The following is a 17,501-nucleotide window of genomic DNA, read 5'->3' as shown; positions in this document are numbered from 1 at the left end:
TTTGGAGTAAAAAGGGTGCCAAATTCCAGGAAAAGAACACCTCTCCAACTCTGAAGCATGGGTGTGGATCGATCATGCTTTGGGGTTGTGTTGCAGCCAGTGGCACAGGGCACGTTTCACTGGTCGAGGGAAGAATGGATTCGAATAAATACCAGCAAATTCTGGAAGCAAACATCACACCATCTGTAAAAAAGTTGAAGTTAAAAAGAGGACGGGTCCTACAATAAGACGATGATCCAAAACACACCTCAAAATCTACAATGGAATACCTCAAGAGGCACAAGCTGAAGGTTTTGCCCGGGCCCTCACAGTCCCCTGACCTAAACATCATTGAAAATCTGTGGATAGATCTCAAAAGAGCAGTGCATGCAAGACAACCCAAGAAACTTGTAGAACTGGAAGCTTTTTGCAAGGACGAATGTGTGAAAATCCCCCAGGTAAGAACTGAAAGATTATTAGCTGTTTACAAGCTGTGATACTTGCCAAAGGGGGTGTTACTAGGTACTAACCATGCAGGGTGCCCAAACTTTTGCTTCGGGCCCTTTTCCTTTTTTGTCATTTTGAAAATGTAAAAGAAGAAAATAAAAAATTGTTTTTGCTTAAAATATAAAGGGAATGAGTCATCTTTAACTTTATGCCTTTTGGAGATCATTTCATCTTCAACTTGCTTAACTGTTTACAGTAACAGCAATTTTGACCAGGGGTGCCCAAACTTTTGCATACCACTGTGTGTATATATATATATATATATATATATATATATATATATATATATATATTTAATGGCTGTATTTCATTTTCTGACACTATCACAGGGTCAGAAAGAACATTTCAAACTGCTAGGTAATCGAACCAAGACAGAAAAGATTCATTGTGGTCCAGAAATTGTTTTCTGACATTCAAGTGATTCACAGTAAACTTCCCTCTCCATGTCAATCATTTTAGCTAAAAATTAAACAACATGGCTGATGTAACATGTCCAACAATCTATATTGGTTATTGATTTATTGACAAATCTAAAAAGTCTCTGCCGATACACTAAATATGTCTAGTATAAAGAATGACCAATAAACAATGTTTATCTTGAATATTTAAAAAGAATAGAAATGAATAGGGAAATGCAGTAATGGGTGAGGCTTTAAAACATGCTGTTTTTCACATCACTACTATATACACTCTCTGTTAAATTCGAGAAGATCATTAGCATACATAGTTACTGCTGTGCATTTCTACCCATCATCCAAAGACAGTAATTATGCAGTACATGAAACTAAATCAAATGTTTCGGCTGCATTTCCATATGTTGCATATGCAATTATTACAAAGCGATGCATCTCGGGGACTAAATGAAGAGATGCTGTGTGTAATAAACTCATTAGCACAAACAGAAATGGAGTCTGGAGTATGTCTGCTAATTGCTGCTGATTTAGAATGTATTTTATGATGGTTATTTCATTTATCCTTCTTTTTCTCTTTTTGAAATGTTGCCGATTGGTTAGCAAACAAACCATACTGCATACTGTGTATTGTGAAAATGTATTCAGGTGTCATGATGTGATGTTTTTGCTATATCACAAGCGCGTGTGTGTATGGTGTGTACATACATGGCCATGCAAATCCGTATTTAGAAGCATAAGAGCACAGGTCAGTGTATGGGCTCCATCTGTAAATAAAAAGAACAAATATATTTGAAAAATAGTACAACATACAGTCCGATTTCATTTTCTGATATTTGCATCTCAATGTGTAAAACAACTTAGCATGCGCCATTTTTGTTTGAACCCACCCATTTTTCAAGTGATCAAAAATACTGGAACATGACTGTTAGATTGACTGCTTAAATGATTAACAGCTCTGAATGTCGACTCTTGGTTTGAGCCCTAGGTTTTGCCAGGGAAGACTGCATTTGTTAAAAAAAGATAAACCAACATGAAGACCAGAGAGCTGTCTATAGGATAAAAGTGAGCCATTTTGAAGCTGATAAAATAGGGAAAATCAAACAGAGCCCTGGAATGCCCTGAAAAAGTGTTTTTTGTTCCCCCCCCCACCACATGTGACTTTCAGTCATTGGTTCTGAGCTCTGTTATCTGTTCTCTAATGCAGTCTTTCTCAAATCACTGGGCCGCGGCCTATTAATGAGCCATGAAGCAGCATCTAACAGGCCACAAATTTTTTTTCAAGGCGAAGTTGGTTGCATCCGATGTCATATCCGCCTCAATAGATATGCAAGACATAAAGTGGTGGTCAGCTAAGCTCAATGTTCACAAAGCGTTACTATCACTGGGGTGTCTTGCTAGTCATTAAAATGCCCGACACTTGTGTTGTTTTGGGCTGTCTGAATGAAACAAAACGTGAAACTGATAAAAGTTTCTTCTGGGTTCCTCGTGAAGTGATAAAAAAGGGTGAAAGAGCAAAGGATCATTAACCCCTTTTGACTGAGAATGCCCTGCATGCGTGGTTTTATGTTGGCTTCTGGCACATCCATGCAGTTTTAAATGCAATACCTACAATTAAAACAGTTTGTTTTTATTGCATTTATTTAATTCCTGGGCTCCCACCTGTAACAGGGAGTGATGTTGCATCCCATTAATACACTTTACAATAGATTATTAGATTCTAATAGAATAGAGGAGGGCGGCACGGTGGTGTAGTGGTTAGCGCTGTCGCCTCACAGCAAGAAGGTCTGGGTTCGAGCCCCGTGGCCGGTGAGGGCCTTTCTGTGCGGAGTTTGCATGTTCTCCCCGTGTCCGCGTGGGTTTCCTCCGGGTGCTCCGGTTTCCCCCACAGTCCAAAGACATGCAGGTTAGGTTAACTGGTGACTCTAAATTGACCGTAGGTGTGAATGTGAGTGTGAATGGTTGTCTGTGTCTATGTGTCAGCCCTGTGATGACCTGGCGACTTGTCCAGGGTGTACCCCGCCTTTCGCCCGTAGTCAGCTGGGATAGGCTCCAGCTTGCCTGCGACCCTGTAGAACAGGATAAAGCGGCTAGAGATAATGAGATGAGAATAGAGGAGCCAAAATAACTGGGGATCTTTTTTAATGGGCCTCGACTCGTTACAAGTATGAATAGGTGGGCCTTAAAGGAGAACTGAAGGCAATTTTTTATTATCAAAATTCTGTTTCTCATTTTATTAAATATCGGAGTGCATTTTTGATAGCTATTTTGTCACTGCTATGGCAAGTTATGAGTGTTTGAAATATGCTCTGTAATATATCAGTCCATGTCAAAGCAATGGCTGTAAACGAGATTCGTCGAGACCTGTGTGAGACATCGTAGGACGAAAGTAAAACGTACAGCGGAAATCAAAGTGACCAACATCTGCCAACGTTCTCAAAAGACGTGCGCACCCTCTTTCGAATGCTGATGTAATCAAGCCGGAAGTTTTGTTTGTTTTGATAACAATCAGGAAAGTTTGAAAAAAGTAGGCAGTAATTGTCATTTAAGCTCGTTTTTGTGCAATATTTTGTTTGGAAAACAGTTTTCAAAATGGTGGCATGGACACCTGGCTGACACTTGACGTTTCGAAGTCTCGCACAAGTCTCGTGAAGATCGCGTGGATAAGCGACGCCTGCCGTGGACCGAAGGAACTAAATTCGACATGGCTAAAAGCCGAATAGGCCGATAAGTATAATATTTAATTGCAATTAGTTGCCAATACGAGTCACGATATAAGGTTAGTAAAGCCGAAAACGTAATTGAATAACACGTTAATTAAGAAATAAAGCAAGTTTAAAAATGACTTCAGTTCTCCTTTAAATTAGAAAAGGTTGAGAACCCTTGCTTTAATGGGTTTTTTAATATCAGCAGTAGTCTTGGCATTTTGAAAGAAGCACGCTGCTGTTATGCATTAAGGTCCTCAAAGTTTCTATTAATACAACTTTTGATGTGCTTGTACATTCAATCTGTTTTCACACTTATGAAATGTAGCACACTGGGTTATGGCTTCTCAATCACTGGTGCTGCGCAACCACTGGCAAGCTTTGCTTTATTCCAGAAACATATGCCAGTATTGCTGTATAAATGCAACCCCTTTTAAACAACTACTCCGTCTTGTGGCCAGTTTTGCTTTCCTGCTGCAAAAATGACCAAGGGTTAATTTTGAATAGGCACCAGACTGTCATATTTTGACTAGGGTAGCCATTTTGGCTTGGACGGACAAGGCTTTACTGTACATATAGAATGCAAAAGAGAAAAAAAAAACAATCAAAGAAAAAGAAGGAAATGAAAGCTGAAATTCTGATCTATCAGCTCATATTCATCTTTTGATCTCAAACCCAAATGTCCTCAGTGTTTAGCAAAGCCAAAAGAAGTGGCCTTGCTGCTCTTTCAGAAGGGACGGTATATAAAAAAGCACAATTTCAAGGGCAGAAGTTGAGAGTTTACCTGAATATCAGTAGAGAAACAAGTCAGAGATCTAATCTTAAGCTCCAAAATGAGTCCTAAAAATACACTCACTGAGCACTTTATTAGGAACACCTGTACACCTAGTCATTCATGAAATTATGTAAACAGTCAAGCATGTGGCAGCAATGTAATGCATTAAATCACGCAGATCATCCAAGCCAGCATGTACAGATACTGTTCACATCAAACATCAGAATGGGGAGAATATGTGAGCTCAGTTATTAACTCATCCGGCCGACAGGTGATGAGTTTATGCCATCATGTATTGTCCGTCTTCTGTCTGGCGTCGTCCACGTTTCATGAAAATTGCTTCTTCTCTCTCAATTCTTCACCTATTTTGATTCTTTTTGGCAGGAAGGTAGGTCTGCCTGGGGTGCATATGGGTTCTACCCAAATTTGCAGAATTGCAATTAATAATGAAGATATGGAGTAATTAAGCCCTAACGAGCAGTTTCCACACAAATCGCTTCTTCTCACTCAATTCTTCACCGATTTTGATTCTTTCTGGCATGAAAGTAGGGGTACCTAGGGTGCATATAACTTCTACCCAGATTTGCTTAATTACAATTATTAATGAGGTTGTGGACCACGGGCGATTGCTCTAAGACAACGAGGGAGGCTCAGCCTCCTCTAAAAATGACGAACATCGTGTAGGATGAATTGCGCTAGGCTTATGTTATAGCCGACCTTATAACATTGCTATTTCAGATCCAGAATCATAGAAATATATGTGCTCAACCCAACTACAGTGCGAAATCATTCCGTTATAACTTTCCCCAGTTCACCTAATGTGTGCGTGAGTTTTCCCCCTCGTGACAGCGCGATGCAGCCCAGCCTCAGTGGACTTCAATGGCATTTGGGAGCTATGCGCTTTTCAATATCAAAATGCAAGATGATTATTGGACAAATACTGTGAAAACGCCCGCCCACGGACTCCCACGGACTCCCAGCCTCAGTGGACTTCAATGGCATTTGGGAGCTATGCGCTTTTCAATCTCAAAATGCAAGATGATTATTGGACAAATACTGTGAAAACGCCCGCCCCACGGACTCCCAGCCTCACAGTGGGAGGGACATGGCAGTTTCCGCGAGGAGACTGGTGATTGGTGAAAGCGGCCGGATATTTTCTTTGATTGACAGCTCGTTTCAAATATAGACAGGCGGCAGTGAATTTCAGTTCAGTCCCATGCGGATTCGCAAGTGCTGTGGTGTATTGTAAGAGATCAGCTTACATTTCGATTTCATTCATTACATACGGTTTCTACCAGCTTTTTTAGTTTGTATATATTTTCATTGTAAATAAAGTGTAAATATAGTGTTGTCAAGTTTGCTATTTTAGTTCCAGAAATTTCGTTTATTTGAGTGACTGAACTTGAACTTGAGGGGGCTAGTCAGCTAGCAAGAAAGCTGCGCACGGATGCCAAGCATTACTGATTTAATTTTGGCGAAGCCATTTGCCAGTCTTCCTTTCGAGGAAAAAATTAAAATTAAAGAGCAGGGTAGACCAACGCCTCAAACTGACTTGGTGAAAAAGGTAGGGAATAATACTCATTCCTTTCAGCTCTCCTGGTACGAGAAAGTGAATTGGCTAACAGCAAATGACCCACATCAACAACAGTAAATAGGCTACTTTAGTAATATGTCATGGATGGACCAAAAATATAGAATCTATTTAAAATGTTTATGGTGAGTATATTATATTGGAATATATATTTCTCTGGATATGAATTAAACACAGCTACAATTTGGAAAACATTTTTAAACAAAAACACAGCCGAGAACATTTCACACTACAGACCTGGATTAAAAGTGAAGGGTTATCAAAATTGTCAATAAAACATCTCGTCTCATTATCTCTAGCCGCTTTATCCTTCTACAGGGTCGCAGGCAAGCTGGAGCCTATCCCAGCTGACTACGGGCGAAAGGCAGGGTACACCCTGGACAAGTCGCCAGGTCATCACAGGGCTGACACATAGACACAGACAACCATTCACACTCACACCTACGGTCAATTTAGAGTCACCAGTTAACCTAACCTACATGTCTTTGGACTGTGGGGGAAACCGGAGCACCCGGAGGAAACCCACGCGGACAACATGCAAACTCCACACAGAAAGGCCCTCGCCGGCCCCAGGGCTCGAACCCAGGACCTTCTTGCTGTGAGGCGACAGCGCTAACCACTACACCACCGTGCCGCCTTCAATGAAACATTTCTCAGTCAAAATAAGTAAAATATAGGGAAAGTGTCATTGAATGAAATGTGTGGCACCCAGCTCTATGTTTGACTCCCCAAGGTCAGTGCTTGTGCCTATTCCAGAACACTCTGCTGTTACTGCTGAGGTTCCTGACAAAGAGCTGCTTTCAATAATGATCAATTTTTAAACAACATGCCACAATTTTAAAATATCATCTCATCTCATTATCTCTAGCCGCTTTATCCTTCTACAGGGTCGCAGGCAAGCTGGAGCCTATCCCAGCTGACTACGGGCAAAAGGCGGGGTACACCCTGGACAAGTCGCCAGGTCATCACAGGGCTGACACATAGACACAGACAACCATTCACACTCACGGTCAATTTAGAGTCACCAGTTAACCTAACCTGCATGTCTTTGGACTGTGGGGGAAACCGGAGCACCCGGAGGAAACCCACACGGACAACATGCAAACTCCACACAGAAAGGCCCTCGCCGGCCCCAGGGCTCGAACCCAGGACCTTCTTGCTGTGAGGCGACAGCGCTAACCACTACACCACCGTGCCGCCTTCAATGAAACATTTCTCAGTCAAAATAAGTAAAATATAGGGAAAGTGTCATTGAATGAAATGTGTGGCACCCAGCTCTATGTTTGACTCCCCAAGGTCAGTGCTTGTGCCTATTCCAGAACACTCTGCTGTTACTGCTGAGGTTCCTGACAAAGAGCTGCTTTCAATAATGATCAATTTTTAAACAACATGCCACAATTTTAAAATATAAAATGTTAAAATATACCCCCCCAACACCACCATCATGTATATTGGACAGTAGGCTAATGGGCCAAAAGAACCTGTTATTTCACAGTTTGTGACCCTGCCAACAATCAGCCAGATCAGAGGCAAGAGTATGGGCAAAATTTATGTGTTTTTTCTTTTAAAATCTGGAAATATCGTAACCGACCAGCCTCCCCTGTTTGAAAGACTACCAGCCGCCACTGTTGTGGACTAATTAAACCTTAATGAGCAGTTCAACAAAAATCACTTCTTCTCAGTCAATTCCTCACCGTTTTGGATTCTTTCTGGCAAATAGGTCGGTATTCCTAGGGTGTATATAGCTTGTATATAGAGCTTATATATAGTGTATATAGCTTGCGACATTTATTGTGCAAGGTGGCCCACTTTAGGTCGTTCCTTCTGGACTAGACAGGGCCAGAGTGAGCTATGCCATCATTGACAGTCTCGTTTTGACCATGGCATGATTGTTGGTGCAAGACAGGCTGGTTGAAGAATTTGTATAATCTCCTGCTGATCTCCTGAGGTTTTCATGCACAATTTACTCAGAATGGTGCAATAAAGAAAAAACATCCAGTAGGTGGAGGTCCACAGAGAATGGCCAAATTGTTTCAAGGCTACAGTAACTCAGGAACCTCTCTCTACTTGATAACTGGGTTGCTTTGATTTCTTAAGTTTACAGTGCATTGTTTTTTTTTAATTAAAAAGGAAAACATGATTGAGTCAAGGAACTAAAATATTCTATAATGAGATGTTCCTGAGCTGCTGTGAGTCACTGACAATCCTGCGATAGTAATTCACAGTTAGGGTTGTGTCAAGGGTGTCAGGTCAGAGATGTTGGAAATTTGTACGCATATGCCAGCTCGCATACGTCAAACAGCATAACATCCCAAGTTGGCATGATGGAAGTTCAGCAGGAACTGTAGCCAATAAGGACAGAGCAAGAGTGGGAGTAAGAGAGGTTAAACAAATAGGAGTCAGAGTGAGAGTCAGTATGACATATTTCCACTATAAATGGAAAATGGATTCAAGTGTGGTGGAGTTTTATCTTTTTTCTTGCTGAGAAAGATGAGGCATTTAGGCATTTGTATTGTTAACCAGTTGAAAAGTTGTTACAGTTAGCCTGCTAGTGACTAATAGGAGGGGTTGGTGTGGCGTAACCATGGTTATATTGAGAGACAGACACTCCTGAGACATTTTCTTGCCCTCGTTTGTTTGTTTCTTAGCTAGCATGCTAACCTTATCCAGCTTGTGCTTAACATGTGTCTACACAGCAAAATCCTCAGTGTTGAATTAACACTTTCAGAGTTAATTTGTGTCCAGTTGGACCTCTATAAACACAGTAGGGTGTTAAATCAACACTGGGGATTTTGCTGTGTACTGCAGTATTTTTATTCAAATATTCAGTTTGGTCTGATGAAATGCAGCAGGGGCAGCCATGGCCTGAAGGTTGAGAGAAGCAGCCTTGGGTCCAAAGGGTCGTTGGTTCAATTCCCGGGACCAGCAGGAAACATGTGAGGGGGCTTGAGTGAATGAACAGCACTTTCCCCTCCTCTGTATCATGGCTGAAGTGCCCTTGAGCAAGGCACCTAACCTCCAACTGCTCTCTGGGCACTGTAGCATAGCTGCCCACTGCTGTGTGTGTGTTTTTCACTGCTTCAGATGGGTTAAAGGAGAACTGAAGTCATTTTTAAACTTGCTTTATTTCTTAATTAACATGTTATTCAATTATGTTTTCGGTTTTAATAACCTTATATCGTGACTCGTATTGGCAACTAATTGCAATTAAATATCATACTTATCGGCCTATTTGGTTTTTAGCCATGTTGAATTTAGTTTGTTTGGTCCACGGCAGGCGTCACTTATCTGCACAGTTTTCACGAGACTTGTGTGAGACTTCGAAACGTCAAGTGTCAGCCAGGTGTTGGTGCCGCCATTTTGAAAACAAAATTTTAAACACAAAAATGAGTTTAAATGACGATTACTGCTTACTTTTTTCAAACTTTCCTGATTGCTATCAAAACAAACAAAACTTCCGGCTTGATTACATCAGCATTCGAAAGAGGGTGTGCGCGTCTTTTGACAGCGTTGGCAGATGTCGGTCACTTTGATTTCCGCTGTACATTTTACTTCCGTCCTACGATGTCTCACACAGGTCTCAATGAATCTCGTTTATGGCCATTGCTTTGACATATGGACTGATATATTACATAGCATATTTCAAACACTCATAACTTGCTATGGCAGTGACAAAATAGCTCTCAAAAATGCATTCCTATATTTAATAAAATGAGAGAAATAGAATTTTGATAATAAATTTTCCTTCAGGTCCCCCTTAAATGCAGAAGAGGAATTTCACTGTGTGTGAGTGTACATGTGAGAAATAAAGGTTTCTTCTTCTTCTTAAAATGCTTTGCTGGATCTGCATTCCAAACCATGGTCCACCAGTTGATGACCAGTGATGCAGTGTAGACTTATCTTAACAGAGTGGCAAGTTTCAATGAGACCGTCAATGACGGCGTAGCTCACTCTGGCCCCATCTAGTCTAGAAGGAACGATCTAAAGTGGGCCACCTTGTGCAATCAATGTTGCAAGCTATATACACTATATACAGAAGCTGTATACACCCTAGGAATACTGACCTATTTGCCAGGAAGAATCCAAAATGGCGAGAAATTGACCGAGAAGAAGCAATTTTTGTTGAACTGCTCATTAAGGCTTAATTAGTCCATAACTTCATTAATAACTGTAATTAAACAAATCTGGGTAGAAGTTATATGCACCCTAGGTAGACCTACCTTCCTGCCAAAAAGAATCAAAATCAGTGAAGAACTGAGTGAGAAGACGCAATTTGTGTGGAAACTGCTCATTAGGGCTTAATTACTCCATATCTTCATTATTAATTGCAATTATGCAAATTTGGGTAGAAGTTATATGCATCCCAGGTAGACCTACCTTCCTGCCAAAAAGAATCAAAATCGGTGAAGAATTGAGAGAGAAGAAGAGATTTTTGTGAAATGTGGATAACGGACAACACATGATGGCATAAGGTCATTGCCTGTTGGCTGGATGAGCCAATAAGTGATAATCCATAGCCATGATCACTGGATTAATGCAGTGATACTTGCCTTCAGAGGTGAGGGCTTCTGGGTTACAGTGACAGAAGCGTTTGGAAAAGTGCACCAGGACTCGCTCTCGCTCCTGTGTCTCTCCCATCAGAGGAAATGCCTTCAGGAAGTTCCTGTACCACGAGGAGGAACATCAAGAGAGAGTTAGAGGAACTGAGGGTGTTTTTTTCTTTTTTTGCATAAGACTCAGAAAAACCTAGTTGAGAGTCATCAAGGTCTAGAAAATATTTTTTTTAAGTTATATATACATTCTGTCAAGTTTGACTCATCCCATCATACTGCCCATACTCTACAGTGTACTAAATGCAAGCTATATTTAATATGGATCCTTTAAATACAAAGAAAGCAATAGAGAAAAAGAGACTAAAAATAGCAAGGATGAAAAAATGAATTGGACCAAACACTCCAGCAGTGTGAGGTGTGGTCAGCTAAACCTAATGAGTTTTATAATTGGGTTTAAAAAATGAACACTATCCCTCACACGGACAGGTAGGTTATTTAATACCATTAGTGCTCCATAAAAAGGGATTGCCGCCAGCTGTTCCCACTTTTTCATTTCAGAAAAGAAAGGTGGTCCGGATTACCTTGATCCCAGATCTCACACACTCTGAGAAAGGAATATAGTGAAGATATTTTGGAACGTGTCCATGCAAGAAGCAGCAGTTATATGCAATAAGAGCCAAATGTTTTAGTAGTACGAGAGCCAGGGTAGCTGTGGGCTTCACAGAATGCTGAGCTCAAATATTCCATTTGGGAAGTCTGTGTGGACCATGACTAAGACACCAGTGTCTGACAGACATGTGACGGCAGGGCCAAAGTTCCCACAACTATGCCTTATATTAAAAAAGAGGAAACTGAGAGGATTAATATCTAACCTGAGCTTTCTGTGCTCCAGCAACTGTGGCACCTTTACAGTCAGACGTCTATTTTATTATGATTTATATCATTTGTAAAAGGAAATGAAAAGAGAGAATAATAACAAGCATGTCCAAAACCATGAAGATTCTTTCTAAAGCACAGCTCCAGCTCATGACCAGAGATTTCAGTGGAGAAGAATGACTTTAACTATGACATAGCCTCCAACAAAATTAAGCTGAGAGGTTTTTTAAAAGGCTTGATGTCTAGTATTTACTAATATTTACAGTAACCTTCCTGATATTTACAGTAACCCTGTAAAAGGCAGTTGAGCATCAACAACAGTCATCTAGTATACAATGCAGCTCATTTTGAGCAGGTTTAGATGTACCTTTGTTCAACTTTGCTTTTAGTAATATCACTAACCAGGGTTGACAGGTTTCAGCAAAACTTCTAGCACAACTACATCTCAAAAACAACACAAAAAACCTGAAACTAGCCCAAATAATTTGAGCACTGGAAAAGGGTGCTCAAGATGCCATTACCAATCCCCCATTTCCTTCTTCCAGTCTTTGCAATCTCTATATTACAATATAAATGGTTCCGTAGACACACAGTCTGCACTTACACTCCGTTTTTTTGCAGAAAGGTATTAGATTTAATTCAGATTATCCGCTATAAAATAAGATCTTGGTAACTTTAGCATCACTTTGAATGATCTCAATCTGGCAACCTCCCCTGGGTACCTGCTATGCCTGGCATCTGGGTACTTGCTATTATCTGCTATAAAACAAGATCTTGGTAAGGGCCCGGTCCCACAACACCGATAACTATAAATATATCAATAACTATAACTATGACTATACCTCTGCCTGAATTTAGTTCCAGGCTGAAGCAGTCAAACCACAACTATAATCCCGACTATGATATCACTTGTTTCTGCCACTCAGGTAAATAAATGCATGCAATTTAGGAATAGTCATGGAAGTTTTTCCAAGTAGTAGCACATTATTCCGGGTCATACTGTACAGCCTGGACTTCAAAACAACCCATGTACACACTCTGGTGGTTGATATAATATAGATAGGTCACGGATTACGGAAATACAATAAAAAAGAATCCAAAATACAGAGCGGTTACGGATTTTAATACGGATGCATCATGGATGCTAATAATTTACAGATTGGTCACGGATGTATCAGTATATTACTGATTGGTTCCTGATTTCATACGGATGATGCGTCACGGATAAAAAATTACGAAGTCTAAAACAATTAAATGTTTGGACTGCCGAAGTTCATAATTAAAATATCTTACCTGCATTTATATGTTTACTTTATTAATTTACTATTGATATTTCATGGAAAATAATCACATATCCGTGAATAAAAGGTCAGTGCTTTGCATTATATTTTTTGTTTTCCGTGAATCCGTATTCTGTGACTTCATGATGCAACAAGGATTTACACAGATGCCCGGGGAAAATAGTATGTGCTCAGACAACGTCACGTAAACAATTACCTGACTGGTAAGATGTTTTATCGGATCAGGTCCAGGCCTGGAAATATGGCTCCAGAAGCAATCGCACCGATACGGATCAACCCAGTCCTGGGCTATAGGTATCATTATTGGTCTGGTGTGAGCACCAACCATATAAACTGCAGGGGACCGATTTATTTATAGTCATAGTTATCAGTATTGTCAGACCTGGTCTTAACTTTAAAATCGTTTTAAATTATCTCAGAGTACCTCCCCTGAGCATGGAGCAGTGCAATTCCTGCCCAAATGGACTTCTATTTGCACATGTTATAGTTCCTATTATGACCAATAGGTGCAATAATAACTCAAGGGAGCTAACTGGGGCAGTGAGCATGCTTCCCCATGATTACTCAATATCTAGAAAGGATGGTAAATCAACAGAATCCTAGGTTATATCTGTCAAATAGCAAGAATTTTGTACATCGTTGGCCATTCAAAATAAGTGCTTAGTATTTCAACTCGACAGAATTCATGTCCGTATAGATGAGCCACAACTGCTAAAAACACAGGACATCAAACAGGCTGTATGAAATAAAAAGCCAAACCTTACCTTAGTGCTCTGTCTAAGGACAACCCTGTGAAGTCAAAAAAGCTCAGATACTCCGACGCCACCATCTGGCTGAATTCATTACTGCAAAAGAACAAGAGATCATTTTCTTCTTGTATTCACTTATGTCAAGCAGGTAGTCGCCCACCCACACACAGTCATGCACTCACTTCTTTCCCAAGTGTCGTGCCACGTCACAGCGTTTGAAGCCCTCCAGGTAGAATAACCGCTTAGCCAGTCGCTTGGCAGCCTCTGCGTCGGCACGGCAACCATTGGCGAGGGTATCTGTGCTGCCCCTCTCCAAGGTCTCCAGGCTGCCCAGTTCAGAGTCAGAGTCGCACAGGCCATCTGTGAGATTGGCATCACTACAGCAACAAACATGGCCACATTAGACTCATCTCCAAATGCATGTCACAGCCAGTTCAATAGAATTACCACAGAAAGAGACGGTTAATAGCCATTTTAGGCCATGTAGTGATACAGAGCTACTGAAATCGACATTTACAGCTGCATAGGGATCTTATTTTCTGAGTCTGATTTTTCTCTCCCATTAAGGAGATGGTCCATCGAACTGAAATAATTAAGTTCTGGATGACTGCAATTACATGTGCAATGGTCTGTTCTTTTAAAATGATGACCTTCAGGCCAGTGGAGTGTTCAGAGTTCACTCTCCCACCCAATATGTGAAGCCACTGTGCTTTCTTCACTGGGGTGACACACAGCCAATACAGTTCTTTATTAAGTTAATCCTCTGGGGTCAAAAGTTTTGCCGGCGAAGCTCGGCAGGTTTAGAATGAGTAGGTCATGTATTTAGATAAATATCTTCGAGTTTTTATCATACAAGTATGATAAATATATTGACAGCAACTTTATACTTTACACTTTCCTATGTGCCCACTGCCAAATAATATTATAGTTTTCAAATTACCTAAATTAGATGAAACATAAAACTTGTCACCTTACTCAGTCACACCGGAGTTGGAGCACTGAGTGTCCATTTACACATTCATAAAAGCCTATTCACATGGTAACCACTTTCACTCTTTTGGTTTCGATTGGTTTCTTTTTAACGGTGGGAATGCCCACTGTAAACAGGATAAAATCTGTCAGCCATAGTTTAGGCTACCTGTTTGGAGGTAAAACTTGTTGTGAGATAGAATGACGATTTGATGCTCCGGAGGCACTTCGGATGCTTCAGGACAGTGATTCAATTCAATCTTGAGAATGGCGACACTGATGATAAGCGGTGTCATTTTGAACTTCGACTCGATCTAGCTGAAGATAAACTCGAGTAAGTGTAAATATTTCTTCTATTTCTTATATCAGTTCATATGTATGCGGTGTAGTGCATAATCTTTGCGTGCTTCTTGAGTAAATAAAACGTGCACCGCCACTTGTTTGCTCTCTTTTCTTCTTCGTCTTTTTCTGGCACTAATGATTTTGGCATGCTCTAATGATGTCAATTTCAACAAATCTAAGCAGTATTTTCAGTCATATGACTTTTTTATATTCAGCACAAGTTCAGCTACAATAATATCTATGTAGTATGTATGTCATGATTGTACTTTTTTTAAATAACAGTTAAATGAAGATGTTGTAAAAAGCAGTTTTAGAACTGGTGTTGGAACATGTGAAAAACATGACCTTACCCATTGTGAGGAACCGTTTTGATCACTTGACCTGATGGGATTAAGAGTTGGCAGTGGGAGGGGTTTTCACTCTTCTCATTGAATGGAATGAAAATTTTTACTCTTCTCAATGAATACCCCTCCCCTTTAGCCCAAAACAGTAGGACATACTTTTTTTTTGATGGACAGTTAATTGTCCAAATCAATGGAGCAAATTTAAGTTTTTGTGCTGGATACATTCCTAAGACTGAACAGAATCACCTCAAGTGATCAAAATGGTTCGTCACAATGGGTAAGGTAATGCTTTTTCACACATTCCAACACAGTTCTAAAACTGCTTTTTACAACATCTTCATTTATCTGTTTTTTTTTTTTAAGTACAACCCCGATTCCAAAAAAGTTGGGACAAAGTACAAATTGTAAATAAAAACGGAATGCAATGATGTGGAAGTTTCAAAATTCCATATTTTATTCAGAATAGAACATAGATGACATATCAAATGTTTAAACTGAGAAAATGTATCATTTAAAGAGAAAAATTAGGTGATTTTAAATTTCATGACAACAACACATCTCAAAAAAGTTGGGACAAGGCCATGTTTACCACTGTGAGACATCCCCTTTTCTCTTTACAACAGTCTGTAAACGTCTGGGGACTGAGGAGACAAGTTGCTCAAGTTTAGGGATAGGAATGTTAACCCATTCTTGTCTAATGTAGGATTCTAGTTGCTCAACTGTCTTAGGTCTTTTTTGTCGTATCTTCCGTTTTATGATGCGCCAAGTGTTTTCTATGGGTGAAAGATCTGGACTGCAGGCTGGCCAGTTCAGTACCTGGACCCTTCTTCTACGCAGCCATGATGCTGTAATTGATACAGTATGTGGTTTGGCATTGTCATGTTGGAAAATGCAAGGTCTTCCCTGAAAGAGACGTCGTCTGGATGGGAGCATATGTTGCTCTAGAACCTGGATATACCTTTCAGCATTGATGGTGTCTTTCCAGATGTGTAAGCTGCCCATGCCACACGCACTAATGCAACCCCATACCATCAGAGATGCAGGCTTCTGAACTGAGCGCTGATAACAACTTGGGTCGTCCTTCTCCTCTTTAGTCCAAATGACACGGCATCCCTGATTTCCATAAAGAACTTCAAATTTTGATTTGTCTGACCACAGAACAGTTTTCCACTTTGCCACAGTCCATTTTAAATGAGCCTTGGCCCAGAGAAGACGTCTGCGCTTCTGGATCATGTTTAGATGCGGCTTCTTCTTTGAACTATAGAGTTTTAGCTGGCAACGGCGGATGGCACGGTGAATTGTGTTCACAGATAATGTTCTCGGGAAATATTCCTGAGCCCATTTTGTGATTTCCAATACAGAAGCATGCCTGTATGTGATGCAGTGCCGTCTAAGGGCCCGAAGATCACGGGCACCCAGTATGGTTTTCTGGCCTTGACCCTTACGCACAGAGATTCTTCCAGATTCTCTGAATCTTTTGATGATATTATGCACTGTAGATGATGATATGTTCAAACTCTTTGCAATTTTACACTGTCGAACTCCTTTCTGATATTGCTCCACTATTTGTCGGCGCAGAATTAGGGGGATTGGTGATCCTCTTCCCATCTTTACTTCTGAGAGCTGCTGCCACTCCAAGATGCTCTTTTTATACCCAGTCATGTTAATGACCTATTGCCAATTGACCTAATGAGTTGCAATTTGGTCCTCCAGCTGTTCCTTTTTTGTACCTTTAACTTTTCCAGTCTCTTATTGCCCCTGTCCCAACTTTTTTGAGATGTGTTACTGTCATGAAATTTCAAATGAGCCAATATTTGGCATGAAATTTCAAAATGTCTCACTTTCGACATTTGATATGTTGTCTATGTTCTATTGTAAATACAATATCAGTTTTTGAGATTTGTAAATTATTGCATTCCGTTTTATTTACAATTTGTACTTTTGTCCCAACTTTTTTGGAATCGGGGTTGTACAATCATGACATACACATCCATCCATCCATTATCCGTAACCAGTTATCCTGTGCAGGGTCGCGGGCAAACTGGAGCCTATCCCAGCTGACTATGGGTGAGAGGTGGGGTACACCCTGGAAAAGTTGCCAGCTCATCGCAGGGCTATGACATGCATACTACATAGATATTATTGGAGCTGAACTTGTGTTGAATATAAAAAAAGTCATATGACATTGAACATGCTGCTTAGATTTGTTGAAAGTGACAACAACATCCGAGCATACCAAAATCATAAGCGTGCCAGAAAATACGCTCAGACCCCAGAGGGTTAATACAATATACACTGAGAGAATAATTCAGCTGTGTGTGATGCAATTTAAAAATTGGACAACTGATGCATAAACAAGTTAATGGTGCACTTTTATCTAGCCAGTGTGAAAAAAATCAC

The 17,501-nt window shown here is 40.4% G+C and overlaps 1 protein-coding gene across 1 annotated transcript in view; it reads right to left on the bottom strand.

Annotated features, from left to right (window-relative positions):
* psd2 (pleckstrin and Sec7 domain containing 2) overlaps positions 1-17,501 on the bottom strand; it is a 56,706-nt gene that overhangs the window by 22,469 nt on the left and 16,736 nt on the right. The window contains exons 2-5 of the mRNA XM_060928064.1: positions 13,629-13,823; positions 13,462-13,542; positions 10,518-10,630; positions 1,605-1,663 (exon numbers count right to left, since the gene is read on the bottom strand). Of these exons, the coding sequence (XP_060784047.1) occupies positions 1,605-1,663; positions 10,518-10,630; positions 13,462-13,542; positions 13,629-13,823 (448 nt within the window). The remainder of the gene's footprint in view (positions 1-1,604; positions 1,664-10,517; positions 10,631-13,461; positions 13,543-13,628; positions 13,824-17,501) is intronic.

The sequence above is a fragment of the Neoarius graeffei genome, chromosome 8, assembly GCF_027579695.1.
Source record: "Neoarius graeffei isolate fNeoGra1 chromosome 8, fNeoGra1.pri, whole genome shotgun sequence".
In the NCBI taxonomy this organism is placed as follows: domain Eukaryota; kingdom Metazoa; phylum Chordata; class Actinopteri; order Siluriformes; family Ariidae; genus Neoarius; species Neoarius graeffei.
This window is presented reverse-complemented; position numbering and strand designations above follow the sequence as displayed.